Consider the following 20,110-nt stretch of genomic DNA (forward strand, 5'->3'; position numbering starts at 1 on the left):
TTTTGTCAGCTTATTTTAATTCATGGGAGTTGTTTTTTGTTTGTACTTGAATTGGAGAACTGTTGTTGATTTGCAAAAGTACTACTGTGCAGTGGTTTTGGATTGACAAGTCTGAATTACTAACTCCCAGTGGTTGGATACAGATCCTGTTTAAAAGATCTTAGAAATGCTGTCAGCCATGACACAGTTAGGGCAAAGAAAGTTTAGAGTATTTATGGAACTATGCAGTACATATTGTTATACTATCAGAGAAACTTTTGAGATTGTAACTAGCAAATGCCGGACAAATTTGTGGTGATGGTCCTAATTTCTTAATGAAAATAAAATCTAAGTCAGTATATTCATTTGTGTTATTCTCCAGTTGATTTGTGCCGCTTTTTTTGAAATAAAAGTGTGTGTGACCAAGGGAAGACATTTATTGCTGCCATTCTCTCTCTCTCTCTCTCTCTCTCTCTCTCTCTCTCTCTCAGGAATGTTTTTGTAGTTGTTTTAAAGCCGTGGAAAGGGGGTTGATGTTGGGTACATAGAAATTCATAATAATAAAACAAACGTGAAACTTGTCATTCCTGCAGTGGTTAGATATTTTGTCTGATACGTATTGCCGTAAAATTTAATAATTTGGTTTTGTAAGTTGCTTGTTCAGCTCTAAAAGTTCATTACCACAGTATTAATCTTTTTCCATCTATGGGAACTCTCACAAAAAGGGGTTTGTACATACATTAGTATTTAAGATCTCTTGATAGGTAAACTAAACTAAATTTTTATCCTTTGGGCTTGTTCGGTTCACATAGTTAAGGTTTGCCTCTATAACAATAAATTATTATAATTTTTGTGATATTTTATAATGTAGTGAAAAGGAATTTACTTTGTTTCTATACTTAAAAGAGCCTCCACCGCATTGTTATGTGTGTTAAGCTGTTACATTAACTGAACAACCCAGTGTTGTAGATGAGGTACAGTAATATCTTTTAATATCTTTTTTCTCTCTTTTATTTTGTATGATACTCAGGAATTTATCATCTTAGAATTTTGACTAAACAGGTTCCATAATATAGCCAGAGTGCAAGCTTGAAGAGACTTACATAAATATTGTAGGTACAGCATGTAGCAAATTCTCTCGATGTAACAAACGTCATTGTTGAATTGTTGATTGCCAATGAATAACCTGAGAAGTACAGAAGAGCCATCACTTTACAGGTGGAACAGCAGCGGCAGTACAGCAGTATTGGGGAGGGTCCCAGAAGGTCGACGACATTGCCTGGGTTGCTGTCGCTAATCAACAAGTTGCACAGTTGCCCATACTGTAATTACGTCACAAATAAAAGTGCTAACCTTCAAAGACACAAGTACAAACACACCGGAGAAAAGCCATTTGCATGTCCCTATTGTGATTACAAGTGTGCGGACCAGAGCAACTTGCGAGTTCATATTTGCCGGCATACTCGAGAGAAGGCCTTTGTTTGTCCACTTTGTCCTTACAAAGCCTTCCAAAAGGTCCACTTGGAAGTCCATGCTTTAAAACATTCCAAGACATAGGCATGCGGGAATTTGATCAGTATAAAAGGATGAAAAGCCAGTGCTGTTTTCTGGATTGATTGGATAGAGATCTCTGGATGGTCCAACATTCTACTTATGCCAACAAGTTAGTTGTGTTTTGTCATGCAAGGTCTGTTTTCAGGACTTATCCTTTAATGGCCTGTTTGAGTAGCATGGTGTAAATAATTTTACCAGATTCACAGAGTACATTGTAATTTATTGAGTGACTAAAGATTTTAAGTTAATAGAATGTTTCTCATTTTTGAATTTATATGTTCTGAGGAGCTGAAATACTATGTCAAATTTGTCATCCTTACATCCTCCTTACATTTTGTCAGGGGTAATATTGAAGCATGCTGTTTTGCAAGACTTGTTTTTGTATTCATTGTAATAAATATTCTGGGTTTTTATTTTGTTATATTTAATGAGTCGTTGGTATAGTACTGTACATTGTGACTTTCCTAACTCAGAAGATGACACTGATCACTTCACAGGTGGGAGTGTGGCATGGCACTGGAAGTGGAGTTGGTTGTGATGGTGGTGGAGTGAAGGCATCCTCAGAAGTCCCTCCTCTCGTCAAGGACAAAGTCACACGGTTGTTTCATTGCCCATTCTGCAAGTATACAACTGCAGCACGCTGTCATCTCCAGAGGCATATTTATAAGCACACTGGAGAGAAGCCTTTCTCCTGCCCTTGCTGTGATTACAAGACGGCCAATCAGTCCAATCTGCATGTGCACATGTGCCGACACACTGGCGAGAAGCCTTATGCCTGCCCACACTGCCCTTACAGGGCCATTCAAAAAGCTAACCTAGACGTTCATCTGACAAAACACTTGGAAGTTTCTTTGTGATAAAAAGGACCTAAATCTATGTACAGAAAAGCTTGAATTTCACCCAAATTTTATTGCTTCCAAAATAGTGCAGAGCTTCATGCTAAAATTAGATCTCAGAAATGTAGATTGGCTTTCAGGAAAACGACTGATATTTTGAGTAGGTGTTTTCAGATCAAAATGTATTTGTAAAGGCTGATACTAGTGAAACCAATCAAAGAAAGAAGAGCATTAAACTAGATTGATTGAAGGATGTTTAAAAGTCCTTTGAGTATGTACTTGGCTAGCTTTGATTCATCAGAAGGACTCTATTTAACACTTGCCTGTTGAAAGAAACAAATAAGTTAGTTAAGTACTTTTGCTGTATCCAAATTTGTATATCAAAGTACTGTATACTTTTGATCCTGTACAAAAGAAAATTCATGAGTTAAGTAGAGTGATGTTGATATAAAGTGTCTATGGTATTTTTATTGTCAATAGGTTTTCAAGGAGTGCAAAGCAAATCATTTGTTTTTAAGTGTTTTTTTTTATGTGAAGGGAAATGTGAAGAGGAAAGTTTACATATCAGTGAATAGACTAAGCCAACTTATATGTCCAAAGTATTGATGACATGGATCACTCCACAGGTGGGACTGCAGACTGAACACCAAACTCTCGATGACGTGGTTGAGGCAGCTGCTAACCGCAAACCAATTTCTCAACGCAAACTCCACCATTGCCGGTATTGCTCCTACATCACGCCTCGACGGGACAGTTTGAAGCACCACCTTTACATTCATACAGGAGAGAGACCCTATTCTTGTGAATTTTGCTCATACAGCTGCACAAACAAGACAACCCTCACTGCTCATGTGCGAAGACATACAGGAGAAAAGCCATTTTGGTGTCCTCACTGCCCTTATCGTGCTACTCAGAAAGTGACGCTCAATAACCACCTCCTTATTAAGCACAGGGAGAACCTTTAATTAGGATTTGTTTTTTCTCCTGATTCATCCATAATGACATTTTAGATGATGCGGTCATATGAGTTTTCTTCTCCTTGTCTGGCTATAAGAATGCAGTGAACAGATTAGTTATGGTCTACTTACCATGTACAGAAACATGTCTTCAAAAACTTCTGGCCAGTTTATGTTCATCAATCTTCAGGAAGTGTATAAAGAACTGTTGCAAGCCCTTTGGGAAACCTGGTTTAAACATTATGATTTGCAAGGCAAGGCACTTTTGGAAGCATTCCTTTTTGTTGCATTGTAGTTAGTCATGATTTTAATCTTTGTTTCAATTGCTGAATTGGATGAGGTGGTTGCTCCATATTTTTTTCTAAATGTCTTGAGCTACTTGAAGTGGGCCCTGCGAAGAAGTCTTATATCTTCATAGGCACCTTGGTACAGTACTCTACTCAAATTGATCTTTGAAAAGATGCCTACTTGATGGTGTAGGCTTTGGTAAAACCACCTAATTGCAGTTTTTGGAAAGTCTTGAAAAGTTTCCTTGAAGGCTGAATGTTTATGTGAGATGTCTTGCTTTTGAAAATTACCATTTGGTTGTCTGTTTATTGGTGTGACTTCAAATTTAGTTAATTTTGCTAAACATTATTTCAAAATTTTAGGGTATGGAATCACTGTACTGTATAGATTTTTCAGTCCAAGCTGTTATGTAATTTCACCTTACACTATGATCTCCAATATATAGCTTTTTATTGGTTTGCCATCTGTATTTGAGAACTGTCCATTTACCAAGAGAAAACTATTTGTAATTGCTGTATCTGCCTCTTGTACATTGTATCTGTTAGGTTTTCAAATATATATCAATGAGTGGAGATGAGATTTTAATAAGTATCCTATACTAAATATCTTTATCAAATGAATATCTTTGTTTATTTTTTCTGATTTAGAAGGCTCCTTGATAGAGTTTTAGTGGTCATAAATGAAGAGTCAATTTAAAAATTCTCTTTTACCGTGAGTTATTTAACGGTAAATGTGGTTGTGTCACTATTAGTCTTGTGTCCTTATGATTTGACTATGAGTAGTCCAGTGTGCTGGTTGTTGTCCGGTGTCATATTGAGCTTATCGATGATCGTCTGTGATTTAATCTTTTGAGCGGGTTGGTTATTGTTATAGCTAGTCTTCTTTTCCAATTTAGAAATTTGTATTGCTTCTAAGTTCAAAATAAATAGGTTTGGAGTATCAAGTGTTGTGACACAAAATTCATAGGGTAGCATAGAGCTGTTTTTACAAAGATCTTTTGAAATGGTAGCCCCTCCCTACAGCAAACAATATTTTGAGAGGGGGATCTCCTCATTATTATACTATATGCAAACTTGTGTTTCTGTTTTTTAATATGCTCCGTTATATAGTGGCCCTGTCATATTTCATCTTAAAGTGCTTTTTTGCCCTGTGTACTATACTAGTTCCCTCAGTAATTTACTCGACGTATACGTATGGTTATCATTTTAGTTAAGCAATCTGTTAGTTGCAAGCACCAAGTGCTGGGAGGGTTTCCTTAATCTTACAACAAAAAATGGTACTTTGCCTTTTATAGTGTTAGGTATGCAGTATTAAGTAGAACAATTATTCTGAGTTCAATTTTTGTAAAGAAATGTTTGCTCTAGCTCTAATAGGTGTGAATTAACATTGTTTTTCTGAAAGACTCAGTTGGAACTTGAGTACTATTTGAAACAAAAAGAAAGAAACATATACATTTCAATATTTTGAGTGTGCTAGTTGAAGAAACATGATTTCATCAGAGTTATTGTAGGAGGAAATAGATTGGTTAAGGGTCGCGGTAGGAGAGCTAGGGCACTGAATAATCCATCTGGATTCCAGTGCTTGGCTTCAAACCTAAATTTCATATTCCATTCCATTCCATGAGAGTTAGGTTGCCCTGGTTACAAAAATGTTCTTGGTCAAGTGTGACGTGAACTTGATTCCTTATTGTTTGAAGCTCAGCAATTTTCATAGGTTATGCAATTGCTAAAATTGATTACCTTTGGAAATGCATGACGCTCACAAACACCAACAGTTATAAAGAATGGTATCCTAGCTATCATTCATATCTGAATTTCAATAAGAATGAATAATTTATGCATACTACACTACAGTGTACTGCACAACCTTTTGAAAACTGCCATTTTGAGTTATGTAGGTTTTTTTTTAACATTTAAGGTGTCAGTTCAAATTGTCATTTGAAGCCTTAATCAAGAATACAACACAAATTCCCCTCTACAGATGGGAATGGCGAGCAGCAGTCAGTGGCTTGGTGAGGTTAACTCTGCTGCAAGACCTTCTGGTGCGTCCACGTCAACTTCTTCCTCTAAGATCCGACGGTGCACGCAGTGTGACTACGTCACCACTAACGCCAGCCATTTCAAGACGCATTGCTACACTCACACTGGAGAAAAGCCATTTTCTTGTCCTTACTGTCAGTACAGATGTAACAGCAAGACGAATCTGAAGACTCACATTCGATGCCACACAGGAGAGAAACCGTACTCTTGCACGTACTGCCATTATCGTACTGGTCAGAAGTCAAATTTAAACGTCCACTTGTTGATACATCAGAACAAGTGATTTGTTAGAATTTTTGTGGTATTTTTGAGATCTGAATTTTGTTAAAGGTTTTGCTACAGCTGACACCTTCCCAGTGTTTTTTTAGCCAAAAGACTCAAACATGTAATGTAAATCTTGCTGATTACTTTGAAAGTAGAAAGAGCAATAAAATAATCATAAGAAGATTGAAGAACAGTTCAATAGCAGAATGGCTATGTGGTGAGCTATGAAAAAGTAATATAACATATGTAATTAAAAAGTCATGGAAAATGAAGCCAAGGAAAGGAAAATAAATGACAACATTACTATTATTGTTGACATTTTTTCTTTTCAGTAACTACCTAAGAAGAGTAAATTGGTTTTAGATTAGTGTTGACCATAAAGTCTTCTTTCAAATACATGAAAGTTGGTGGCAATTACAGTTCTAAGACTAATAATATTAAATGAATTTATATAAGTTCATTTTGACAACCGTGTCAATTTTACTCTATGACGTGTGTTTGTATATATGTATGTTTATATATAATAAAAGTATTATGTACAGTATGCTGTACGTATATAAAAACAAGACAACTTGGTATAAGGATGGGATAGAGCAAGCTTATAATAATATACATGAATACTGAAAATCAGCTTTGAAAATACTTTTGGGAAACACATTTAGGTCAGATAAAGAAGTGACGAAATTGGAACAATTTGCACCAGGAGCTGGAAGCTGTAAAAAATAATGGGCAAACAGTTGTTTAAAAAGACAGTACGTATATACACAGTGGGAAATTATATGTGATATATACATGTTTGCAGTGAAGTGTACTAGTACATTTACATGAAACATACCCTTTGGGTTTTGCAGTTGATTTTTGTGCTAGTATAATGATTGGCATATCTGATACGTACTGATCTTAGGTTTTGAGGTTCTTTCGTGAATATGAAATTGACGCAGATGGTGAGACAAGATATAGACTGTATTCAATACTGCAGCTTCCCAGTGTCTAAAGACGTACTTTTTCCAAGCGAAGCAACAATCTTACATTTATTCTAGAAAACTAGAAATTTCATTTAAATTTCACTGATTTTTTTATGGAAGTTTTCGTCAATCACCATTGCAACATTTGCTGCATGTAATAGCTTTAGTTTTGTTTCTGTTTGGTCTGTTAATATCAGGAGATGATTAAGAGAGAATGATTGGCCTTTTGTTTCTTTGTTTTAGAGTATGTAATATAATATCTGTTTGTTATTGGTGGGAAAAATAATAGTTAATCTTCTCAGTAAATTTGGTTTCATTTGGTTTCCTGTATACATAGAAAGTCTTAAGTCATATTTGGTCAAAATATCAGTATGTAGTTGTTTATAGTGTTATTATGCTCTTACTTTTGTGATGTCCTTCATACTGTAGGGTTTTGTAAGTGCCAGTGGCCTGGTTTCATATATAGTTTAATTTTGCCAATGACTTGCACGGTCATATCATCCATTATGAAACAAAAAGACCAAGGTACAAGTTGATTTGCAGTTAGGCGGGGTGGAGGGTTGGTTTGTGCTTGTGATAATGGAACTCTTAGTCAATTTAGTGTCGATAACTCCTTGGACTTTTTAACAATTTTAAAAATGTTTCCCTTATTTGGGCTTTTTCTATTTATGCCTTATGAGTGTTCCCACCTCACCTCACCTAATACGTAGTACATTTTTATATTGCCAGTTGGGATGAGCAGGATTAAGTCAATAAGTACATGACAGCCAGTGGAGTAAATCAGTACTCTAGTTGTGTTTCTGTTAATACTCTTTCTGAAGTGATATCAATGAAGATGCCTGCCATCCTACCAAGATCATACGTGCTGCATATAGCAACTTTGAGACAAGTTCCCAATTGTGTTACCAATACTGTATTAAAGTAAAAGATGAAATGAAGGAATTCAGCTGCATATGTAGATGCCTAGGCTGAGGCTGAGACTGGAATGCATAATTGGGTGATCAAACATCAATACTGTAACACAAATATTTTTTTATATTTTTTCACACTTTTTCATTCTAGTTATTTATTCATTATAGTTTATTATTTACATTGTTATACTGTTAAATGAATGTGAGATCATTAAGATCATCAGTAATAAAATAATGGGACAATGATGACCATATGTTTAGTACTTACATTTTGTTATCAACACAAAAATTCTATAAAAGGCAATAATATGCATGATCAAAGTAATTGTAATTCACTTTTAACAAGTAGTACATTTCATCATATTGATCTTGGAGTGGGTTGCTCTTTATTGTCACTAATGTCATCAACAGTTTGCAGTCATAATATATTCTGAACAAAATATCTGTAAATGAAGTCCTATTTTGCGATCAATGTCTATAAATAGAACAGGAGTAGAGGGCTGTCATTGGCTAACAGATCACCATGGCGACCAGCCAACCAGTCAGGTTTTAGCTGTATTCTGCCTGCTGAGTTTTAGATATCCGATTGTCTATTCTCTCACGGGCTGGGGCCCCTTCTTTAGAGCTTGTTCTTTTAGGAAGGGTGGTCAGGTGGGTTAACTCCCAGCTGGTTTAAGATGCTTGTACCTCCCTCCAGGTATAAGTCTGTCCTATTGTTAAGACCGAGGGTTTGTTCCGAGTATGAACAAATGACAAATTTTGAATCATTTTGTATTTTTCATAGCCAACAAACCTGAGGTCTTAACTTTTTCTGCCCACCTCTAGCCGCCCCTCTCCCTTTTCCTGGGTTGGGGAAGAGACTATTGCGTCAAGAGGTTCTATGCCTGGTCAGTGACCAGTTTCCACCTCTTATACGCGTGAGTTGCCAGATGCCCTCGCTTTACAATCTTTGGTTGTTTTAAACCGGTTTCCTGTTGTTAAGACCTTAGGTTTGTTAGCTATGAAAAATACAAATTGATGACATTTGTCAATTTTGAATACAATGCATAGTTTTTAATGGTGTATGTATTTACTGATTATATGAAGACTAGAATGAATTCCTTCCTTCAGTATTGTTGAAATATAAAGGATGATAAAAATGATGATAGAATTAAGATGAACAGAGGAACTGGCAATCTCTTTCTCTCAAACTTCTCTCTCTCTCCCTCTCATGTCATTTGCCACTTAAACACAAGCATTGTGCAGTAAGTCAGCCTCTGTCTTCATAAAGTTTACCTTTGTCATATCTTTCCTAAAAACATACAAAGCGTCGTACTGTAGCCATTCAGACAGCAGGTAGGTAAAGCTGGTGGCTATGGTACTTCCTACCCTTGCAGACAATAGCATGTCGTCATGACTGTACATACTGCGCACAAGTTAATCAGTTACAAGATAAAAGTATTTTAGTTTAGTACTGTATGAATATAGAACTGTATATAAAAAAATAGGAATATAAATGAAAAGTTTATTTACCTTTGGTAAATAAAAACGAAAACGGTACATGACGAGCGGAGGAATAGTAACTATCTTATCCAATGTCCGGATTAATGGGGTCCAGTTTAACAAGGGTCGGCTGTATATTGTTACTGTATATTGTTCCCAACAAGAACCAAGTGAGAGTCTCCTCTATAATGGATTTCATTTCTAGGCATCAAGAGGATATGACCTCCCCTTCAGCTCAACTGGCATTGTCAGTCATTGTTGAGGAAATTCTCGTGAAGAGTCGAGTCTGTTTTGCCTGATGCAAACTATCTGCAGTTTGTGAAAGAGTACAAAGCGCTGTTTGTCTATTTACGTTTCGTCTTAGATGGTCAGACCTTGTCATCAATGAAGGAATGGAGGGAAGTAGGTTGTCTTTTATAAAAAAATGCTGAAAATTGCTTTGAAAATTAAGGTTTTATTAGCCTTTTGGATAAATATGGAAAAAAAAAACTGAGTTGTGATTGTGCAAAAGTGTTTTGTGATATGGGTCTAGGTAGAAGTATCAGCCTTGTGGGACAGAAAGGATGTACCATAGTGAAGGATTGGTCTTTGTATGCAAATTCATAATAGACAAAAGATATTTCTCTTCATTTATAATTTATGCTTGACCTGTAACAACATTGAAGGGTTATTGACAAGATATTACTTCATTATTGTTAAGGAATGGGGCTGTGCATGTTTGAAAGCCAGCTATTAGAGACCAATCTTGTATAAAGAGATTGAAAGTTTTTTTTTCTTTCTTTTTAGAAATGATCATGAAGAAAGTTTGCCCAGTGTTATTTTCCTTATGATACATGTCTTCTATTTTGTTTGACATCCTCATTTCTGGTTAAAAAAAAAAAAATCTTGATGCATTCTGTTGAATTTGAGGGACCAATCATTAATCACCATCTTTCAGGAGATGGCGCTGACTGATGGTCCAAGAGTGGATGAGGCAGATGGCAGCCATTGGATAAACCAACCTTCACTAATGGACAACGTTTTAAAGTCGCACAAGTGTCCGCAATGTCCGTACTCGACTTCGAACGTTAGCCATTTGAAAAGGCATTACTACACACACACGGGAGAGAAGCCTTTTTCTTGTCCATTCTGCCCATACAGTTCTACAAGTAAAACTAATGTCAAGACGCACATAAGGAAACACACTGGGGAAAAACCTTACTTTTGTACCTTCTGTCAGTATCGCACAGGTCAAAAGTCTAATCTGAATGTCCACATGATGACTCACAAGAACTAATCTATTCTGCAATGATACCATGTGGCATCTTTTCCACTTGCTGTTTTATGGTAGAGTTGTTCAGAGGTACATAATAGGACAAATAGTAGTGGAATGTGTTACAATTAACATCTTGAAAAGATGCCTTTCGAAATGGAACACTTTTTCAGATAAGGTTGAGATGATCATTATTTAATCCAAGATTTGTCTCTAGGTTTCTTAGACATAATTTTATTACATCCAGTCTTCACTGTCCTTGATTTCTTTCAGTTAGGTGTGAAGAATTTGGTTTGTACCTGATGTTGAGTTCTGCCAGTTTGCATTTATACTTAGATTTGCTCATCCATTATTCAGATTGCGTAGATGACCATTAGATTCTACATAGTACGCAATCAGACATTAATAAACATACCTAAGATGGCATTATGAAAGTTTGTGTTCAACAGTTACATCTGTGATGTAAGCACAATAAAGTAAAACTCCTGAGCATCAAGTCAGAATTCTAAAACCTACTCTTGATTTGTTCTGCCTTTCATCTGGCATATGAGGTATTTGAATCAATGCCTTGCTGGTTTATATGAAAAATATCATGATGTCAGGTGAAGTAGGTCTTTTTATTTATTTATTTTTTTAACCACTTGAGGTTTGGGATTTTTATTGGTTAGGAGTTGCAGGTAGTGTATTGGTGTTTGTTCAGTGGATTTGTCCTTTGTTGACAGTTTTTATGTGGACCCTGCTCACTCTTGTTGAGTGAAAGTTGGTTGTAGTAACCTCTAAAGTATTTACTTGTATGTTAGTTACAAGATTAATTTTGGTTAAATCACAAAATATCATTTGCCAAAGGCACCAGGTATTGGAAGGTTTGACTTTAAATACAAGATTCCTTTCATTTCAAGAGCAAGTGCAGTGCTGTGATAAGTGTAAGGGGACATGTTATTCATAATCAAATTTGTATCAAGTATGCTAGCAGTGTCAGTTTTATGTTTGTTTACTAGTATCTGCTGCTATTAATGAAATTTTAAATTTCAAAATGGATTTTATTAACCATGTCTGGTATTGTTAATATTATAGTTCCTATGAGCAGTGTAACCTTAACATACATACTGCATGACAATATGTTTAAAGTGATGTAACCATGTAGCACTAAAACAGTTGTAAGAGGACCTGGTGAAAGCAGGGGAATGATCAGTAAAATGTCAAGACACCATTTAACCTTGATGCAAAGACATGCACTTACCTTACAAAAACAATGTTCTCAGCACCCAACAAAGTGCATGAAAGAATGACACTTAGCGGAAGGCAGAACGTGATCTGGGCATACCTAATTTGTAGTGGGTCATTTGTCCCTCAGGAGTTAGCAGGCTGGAGCAAACTGAAGAGTTCAGTGGTATCATTAAATTTAAACAATGTTAGGGGAAAAGATGTATTGGTATCATTAAGTGATTGATCGAGGAGGAATTATCTCTGGGGATGTACAACTTTCTAACCAGTGTGCAGAAGTTGAACAAAAAGTACCATAAAACAGAGGTAATATTAACTACGTATATACAGTGCACTAGTTAGACTGTATTTATATCTTGTCCAATTGTGAACTCCATCCAAAAGGAAGACATAGACGGAGTAGAAGCTGTACCAACAACAGCAACGAGATTAAAACCATCAGTCAGACACATTAGTTTTTAAAGGAGGCTAAAATGTCTAAAATGAATCTCATAGAAATATGTAATGTTTTCATAGGTAGGTCCAGTGAATGGAAAAAAGAACTAAAAGTAAATTAAAGTTGTAAATAGTGCAGCTGCTGGTCGGTCCATAGTGTCTCTAGGATATACTAGTTACAACTTTGAGCCACCGGTCGGTATCCATGTAACCTTTGTCTGTCGGTCAAGTTTCGCTAAAAATCAAGATTGTTGTCTTCAGATGAATTGATTTCCCTTTTTTTTTATTAAATATTTTTTTACTAGCTTCTTCATGACCTGTTGGTAATATGTATCATTGAATGCTGACATGATGAAGGATCCAAGAAGAAAAATTATTTATAAAACAAAGTTTTACACCATTACCAATATGTTCAAAGTCAAATTTTGAAGTTATCGCACTGAAAGTAGGTATGCCTTGAAATGTTTTGCATATTTTACACTACTTTAGCAGTTAGCCATTTTGGTGGAGGGGGAGTATTAGCTGCTTTGTTACAGTAACTCTGTGGGGAAGTAACAGAGTTGTGGTGTTCAAAGGCTGGAAGATAGGTCTGCTTGGTTTGGACAGGTAATGAGGAGAGCATAGGAACAGGTGATTAGAGGATTGCTAGATACATACTGTAGAAGGCCCAGATGATAGAAAATGGTCATAGGCACAAGGGCTTGGCCCAAATAGGAATTCAGAAAGAATGCTTAGAAGGTAGAGGCGAATGGAGCAAGTTCGAAAGAAGTCTAACCTATTAATGAGGCAACCTGAGAAAATTTAGATTGTGGTGCAATTATTTCTGTGCCATGGACCCTTCAAGAATGTGACATTTATTCTGTGATTCCTATAATTTAATTTTAAAAATTTTTTTGCTTTGTATATTGTTCACAATGCTTTAGAGATTATGGGGTTAGGGGCAGTTTTTTTTTTTTATGAAACTACTGTTTACATATTTACTTAGTATTTACTTTCTCTTCTTTTGTAATGTTTTCTCAGCCTTTACAAAACTTTTCTATTCAGATACAAAGAGATTTGTGTTGGGATTGGGGAACATTATTTGCTCAGAGTCTACTATAACTATGATAAACTGAACTCTTCATTGTACATGTAACTCATACATTGTAAAGTTTGTTTAGAGCAGTTTCATATCGTGGTCCATCATTGCCATTCGATTTTACAAATGTAAAGTTTTTCCAATTAATTTTTTATCAACACCAGATTTAAGAACCCAACCCAGTTTTATCTGATACTGGATCCCATTTGTAGACATGCAATTTCCCCTACAGGTGGAGTCTGGGTATGAAGTTGAGGGTAGAGGAGGTGATGTACCCAGGGTTCATGATTCTACGCATCGCAGACCTGGAAAACAAGCTTGGCAGACATGCCCGCATTGTGGCTATGCAGATTATCACAGTCGGATGCAAAACCACATCAACTCGCACACAGGAAACCGACCTTACAGTTGCCCCTACTGCTCCTCAGCTTTTACTCAGAAGTCCAACTTGAGCACCCACATTCGAATCCACACTGGAGAAAAGCCGTTTTCATGTTCCTTTTGTCAGTATCGTTTTGCTCAGCGAGCTCATCTGATCAGGCATGTTAATAGAAAGCATAAACAGATGTAGTGTTTTGTCTGTCAATGAGAATGTGGAGGTTGAGTAACAAAAATATAGTACATCAGGATTAGTAGTTTCAGTAACCCTTTTCCATGTGCTCCTTGACTCAGGTTTTCTTTTGTCTATTTCATTTTTGGGACTGTATGAAATGCTGTAGTATACCACAGATCATCATCATAGATCTCTGGGAACACAGTTGCCTAATTGATGGATGCTTACAACAAAAATTTTTGAAGGCTTAGTGTCTTGGCTAAGAATATGGAAGGGCTATCCTAACTTTCAAAGTGAAAGACGTCAAATGGACATCTTTTAAACTCATGAAAATGTAGTCTACAACTTCATGAAGTAACAGCATATGTTGTGTATGCTCATGAAGTAACAGCATATGTTGTGTATGCTCATGAAGTAACATCATATGTTGTGTATGCAATGACTGCGATGTACCACAAAGGACAAGGTTTTTTTTTTTCTTCTTTTCTTTTTTATTCTTTCATTTTCAGTTGACTGTTGTCAGCTTTTCCTTTTTTGAAAGACTGTTACAGATCAAAAAAGTTTTTCTGGGTACGATTTGCATGGTTGTTAAATGCTGTATCATTCAAAGTATCCAGTTTTTATATATTTTTAACATTTTTATTGTGGTAGGCATCCTTTTTCTATTGTTTTAGAACTCTTTACTTTGAGCTGAAACATTTATTTTGAAGTACGTAGGACACAAATTTTGTGCTAAAATGAATGTAGTCAGTCTTTCACTTTGTTATGACAGGAATACAAACCTACTCTTTCATGTCTGTTGACAGTTGTGCTTCCGATATGCTGAGGTTATGAAACAATCCAACAATGACGTATTCAATCAGGATCCTTCCAAAACTGCCTATTTCCAATAAGACTGAACAATCAAAGCCTAAATGGCTATCTAAATTCCTAGCTACCAAAGTATTATAAGTTTTCGCCATTCACAAGGCCGACATATGCCCCCCCCCCCCTCCCCCCCCAACACACACACAGCACATCCTTTGTTCTTCTGCTTAATTCTGCTATCAAACTGAAAGCCAAGCAAAGGGTACTAAAATCTTAACCTCCTTTTCATAGGTTACATTGTTTGAATGTGGGTTAACATAACTGTCGAGTTATATTTTTAGACTTGTAGGTCTGGCCCAAGGAGTAGTACTTTTAAAGGAGAAAATTGGAGGAAAAAATATTTTGATCTGGAGAGGAAAGAGAACAGGTTGATGCAGGACAGGGAACACCTCAGCTCTGGCTGAAGGAAAGGAAAGGACCATAAGTATCAGGCTCAGTATGCTACACAAGGGATACCAACTTCCATAGAACTGGCTTATTTTCTGAGAAACTGTATTGTGATATCTAAGCACTACTGTATTACAAACTTGCCAAACGAGTTTCTTTGACAAATATACAAGTGGTTTTGATGTGAAACTTGCTGTTACATACTGTTTCTGCCGCCTCCATTGAGAAATTTCAGTTGGGGTTCTTGTCTCTATTAATTAATTGAATGTTTATGAAGAAGGTTGAAGATATGGAAGAATACATGTCAAGCTGCATTAGGAGTCCAAGTAACAGTGAGATTCAGAGCACAGGCAGTATTGCAGATATTGAAAGAATTCCTTTAGAGTTTGTAGGTTACTGATTCAAATGTTTAAATTTCTTGCATTAAAGTTGTTGGGAGTTTGATAGGCTATTCCATTTTCTCTTTCACAGTCTTTAGATGTGAAATCTCCCCTACAGGTGGAGCCTGTGAGGGAAGTTGTTGAAGGTACAAGGAGTTATGCATCTGTGGCTGATTCTACACATCGCAGATCTAGAGTACAGGGGTGGCAGACCTGCCCTTTTTGCAGTCATGTCGATTATCCAAGTCGTATGCGAGACCATATCAATAAGCATACGGGAACTCGACCTTATAGTTGCCCTTACTGCACGTACACCTTTACCCAGAAGTCTAATTTGCGCACACATATCCGAATCCACACTGGAGAGAAACCCTTTCAATGTTCATGGTGTCCGTATCGTGCTGCTCAAAAAATCAATCTCATTCAGCATATTAAAAAACATCACAATAATGAGTGAATGATGTATTTTATTTTGTCTTCATTTTCTCAAAATTTGAATGACTATCTTTGAATAATAATTAATAGTTTCACAGTTTTACAAGTCAATGGCAGTGATCATGGAAGTCGAGTAAACGCTAGGAACAGTGATTATGCTAAGTTAGTTTCTGTGTGAGTTGCCAGAGGAAGGTGATTAGCTGGGTGTTGAGTGACTGACAGAGCATATGATGGTACTCCCATTTTATCGTCCCATTTTATTGTACATTCTTTGTTTCATGATCCCAGGAAAAACTTTTATTTGTTCTCCAATAAGGGTATCTTGAAATTTGAAATAATATCAGTATTTTTTGTTGCTGAAGCAACACTCGATTTGAGTGCTTATCAGTTTTGAAGAAAATCAACTTTTTTTTTATTTTGAGTGAATGATTTACATGACTTCTTAATAAGGATATCAGGTTACTTTAGATAATTTTCATGATGATTATTTTCTCACATCAATAACTACTTGAGATATGACTTGAGTCTACAAAATTCATTCAAAACAGTCAGTCTGGAATTGCAAAACAAGTACATATTGTGTGTATGGTAATACTTATTTGGTAAGAACTTTTGTTGAAGACAATTTGTACTATAAGTAATGTATCAATGGAAGAAAAGGAAGGAGATGCAGGGACAACGCTACTTAGGGGGTTGACTACTGCGGAAGACGAAACATCGGGAATAGGAGCAAAGCCCTCCCAAGTAGGAAGAGTGGAGACTTTCCGATGTTCCCTCTTACCATAAAACTTCCTCCACTGCTCCTTAGGCCATGCCCGGCTTTCCGTACAAGGATTCGTAATTGTGCAAAAATTCGAACGACACCTACTGCATGTCATGTGAGGGTCTGTCTCTGACGAAGCCAAAAAACGAGAACACGGGAGCCCAGGAACTCCGGGGCACATACGCTGACGTCGAGAAGGAGCAGAAGAAGCCATAATACCAGGTAAAAACACACACACACACACACACTAAAGGAAACGAAACGGGCAAAGAACCGGGAAAAGGCCAAGAGAGGAAAAAAACCCAACTCTCGCTCAGGCGGCTAAGAAAAGACTGGCGTAGATGATCGGCGTTTGACCACTCTTCACCCGATCTACGCATGCGTTGCCAGATATCACAAGATTCCTTGCTTTCATCTGCTTTTTAACCGGATCCAGCTAGGCGCTAGAAATGATCCTATTGTTAAGACCCAGGATTTGTAGCTATGTAAAATACAAATTGTCTTAGAAAATTTGTCATATTTCAAAACATGTAATAATAATCCTGTATCATGTTGGGCTAGGTTTTTTTTTTATATTGTATAGTGTCATTTTGCTTCTTTAGATTTTTTATCTTCATTAGCACAATACTTTACATGGAGCTTGTATGTATTGTGGATGGATGAGTACATACTATTAAACACTGTTGCATTATGACAATTTTATAATCAATTTGTATTTTTCATTACTAACAAACCTTTGGTCTTAATAATAGGATAGACCTTCTCGTGCCAGCTGAAAACTGGTTAAAACAATCAAAGATTGTATAGCAAGGAATCTGTGAGATCTGGCAACTCGTGTATTTGAGGTGGAAGCTGGTCGACGACCAAGCAAGCCCCTCCACGTAACTTGTTAGTCTTTCTTTGACTGACTTGGAGAGAAGACGCTTTTGCTCTCCTTCCAAGTCGGTTGCCTTGTATGCCCATGATTCTTTGTGTTTTCAGTTGTCTGTGTGTGTGTGTGTGATTGTGTTTATCATGTAGTCTTCCGAGTCTTCATGACCTTGTCAACGCATGTGCCTGGGCATTCAGGGTTTTCCGTGCTCCAGGTTTTTGGCTTCTACACTTGAAGATTTTTGTGCCAAGGGCATGTTATCAATTTTACATCAATCTCAGCTTGAGAAAAATGTTAGCCAAGTGGATTAAAATAGCTGTCATCTACCATCAGACAAAGGTCATTGGTTTAAATTGTACCGTGTTGAGATGAAAGTTGATTACATGGTTTTAGTTTTTAGTATTTTGGCCCATTTTTATCAAATTGTTTCAGTGGTAATTACTTTCTTTCTATTTTCCTATGCCAATTAATATGAAAAATATACAGTTCAGGTTTATGGTGGTGGTTCTTGAATATTCAAGTCTGAGTTAGGGAAACACTGCAATGTACTACTGATGGTCTAGGTAGGATTATTAGATTACCTTTTGAAATTTATTTCAAGGAGACAATATTATTTTATATTTGTTGGTACACTATGAGAATAAAGACTTACCAAGATTGATTCTTAGAGTGAGACCACTTCCTTACTAGGGAATGAGAGCCAACTGACATGAAGGCAATTATAATTCCTGATTCAAAATTATGAGTTGATGTGAGCAGTCTTCTATTCTGTTTGTTACGTTGGGAAATCTTTGGGTCATCTCTTCACCCAGGTCACCTCCAAAGAACCCATCTAAAACTGGCAGGTTCTAATCACATAATAGTTGGTGTGCTCAATGTTTAAGGAGGCCAAGAGACTTCTATTTTTTTCAGTGTATCTCAAGAAATTAGAAAAAAAGTGTAGTTGCAAAATCCCTGAGAGGGAGACTTGTATTCCAGAGGGAGAAAATAGGGGTTGTCATCTTCAGGACAAATTGGATAAAGGGAGCATTGGCATTGTCAGGAGAAATGGTGTTGGAAAGAGATCTTAATTTTCCTAAGTCTGTTATGTTATTAATATCTTTGTCTACAAAAGTTTCGGTCATTTAGGATTATAATTTCGTTCTGATGCATGCACATGTTAGATGGCAGAACCATTTTTTTATTTTGTTCGAATGTTTGGAAGAGCGGTTGAGCCAAAGTTTTGAGGAGTTTGGAAGAGCGGTTGAATCGAAGTTTTGAGCAGTTTAGCCCTTCCTCAGATATGTCCTCCAAGGGAAGGTGTCAGTCATATGAGGGAAACTAGATTGAATTCTGCATAAGATTTGCCACAGCAGTACAGATTACTTTGATGTTTGACTTCAGATCAGTTGGATGTGAGTTAGCATATTGCCTCCCAGTTTCTGTAAGGCAGTAAAGAGGTATCTATCTAAAGCACAATAGTTTATGCCTCAGACAAACCTCCAAGTAAAGTTTTCACTTCATGGAATTTGGTGTATGGTGTATCTTGTCCTAAATTTTTTTTAATTTTATATGTAAAAATTCAGATCTGCATTGACATGTATACATGAAACATTTTAGTGGACCTTTTCATTAGAGTTCCCAAGCATAGTCTCCTTAAGTCACAAAAATCTTTTAGGCTCATAGTAAAGAAAGTGATAAGTTTTTGTAATCCGTCTCGTTATATGTAAACAACCCAAGTCTGTAGACGTGAAATTTCCCCTACAGGTGGAGTCAGTGAGCGAAGGCGAGAATTCCAGAGGTGGGGTATCTTTGGCACTTGACTCCTCCATGCATCGCAGATCTGGAACACAAGGGTGTTATAAGTGCCCTCATTGCAGTTATGTTAGCTATCAGATTAGTCATATGCGAGACCACATCAACTCACACACAGGGAATCGACCTTATAGTTGCCCCTATTGCCCTTCAACTTTTACCCAGAAGTCCAACTTAAAGACACACATTCGAATCCACACTGGAGAAAAACCCTTTTCTTGCCCTTTTTGCCATTTTCGTTTTGCTCAGAGAGCTCATTTGATCATGCACATCAAGAGAAAACACAAAGATTGATGAACTTTGTAAAGTGTACATCAAGATGTGGTAATAAAAATACTTTTTTAAGACATACATTGTAGTTTCAGTAACCATAACATTGTGTACCTGGGAAAATGGATGAGATAAGAAGGCATCATTAATTCAAGGGAGGAAGTATCAGCTAGTTAAGATGACGTAATGTGAAAGGGGAATTAGTTTAAATTGTATTGCATTATTCTTGATTGCTATTATAGAAGTACGTACTGTTTATTTCTTCTCTATGGAGCATCATGTTGAAAGTAATATACTATACATATTAGCAACTATTTGAATATTATCACACAGAATTTGGAAAACAGTTATAGAATGTAAAATTGAGTCATTATTGACCGTCATCATTGTTTATTGTGCTGGGTATTGCTTGTTATTGCTCATTCAAAGACAAAGAATTGAGTTATGATTAGTCCTTAGCAGTTGTCATTAGTATATATTTTTGTAATGTATTTTAATTGTTCTTGAAGTTTAAATTGATAGAGTTA

At 36.5% G+C, this 20,110-nt stretch overlaps 1 protein-coding gene across 36 annotated transcripts in view; it reads left to right on the top strand.

Annotated features, from left to right (window-relative positions):
- Positions 1 to 20,110, top strand: part of LOC135205696 (zinc finger and BTB domain-containing protein 7C-like) — a 262,909-nt gene that overhangs the window by 78,022 nt on the left and 164,777 nt on the right. The window contains exon 6 of one of the 36 annotated variants that reach the window (XM_064236649.1): positions 19,266 to 19,658. The exons of 30 other annotated variants lie outside the window; for them this stretch is intronic. In XM_064236649.1, the coding sequence (XP_064092719.1) occupies positions 19,266 to 19,607 (342 nt within the window). In that variant the 3' untranslated portion in view covers positions 19,608 to 19,658. Of the gene's footprint in view, positions 1 to 1,197; positions 1,899 to 2,995; positions 4,186 to 5,593; positions 7,188 to 10,211; positions 11,485 to 13,495; positions 13,850 to 19,265; positions 19,659 to 20,110 lie in introns of those variants that run through there. 5 more of the 36 variants (XM_064236658.1, XM_064236651.1, XM_064236647.1 and 2 more) reach the window with 5 other exon arrangements.

Source organism: Macrobrachium nipponense, chromosome 24 (assembly GCF_015104395.2).
Source record: "Macrobrachium nipponense isolate FS-2020 chromosome 24, ASM1510439v2, whole genome shotgun sequence".
In the NCBI taxonomy this organism is placed as follows: Eukaryota; Metazoa; Arthropoda; class Malacostraca; order Decapoda; family Palaemonidae; genus Macrobrachium; species Macrobrachium nipponense.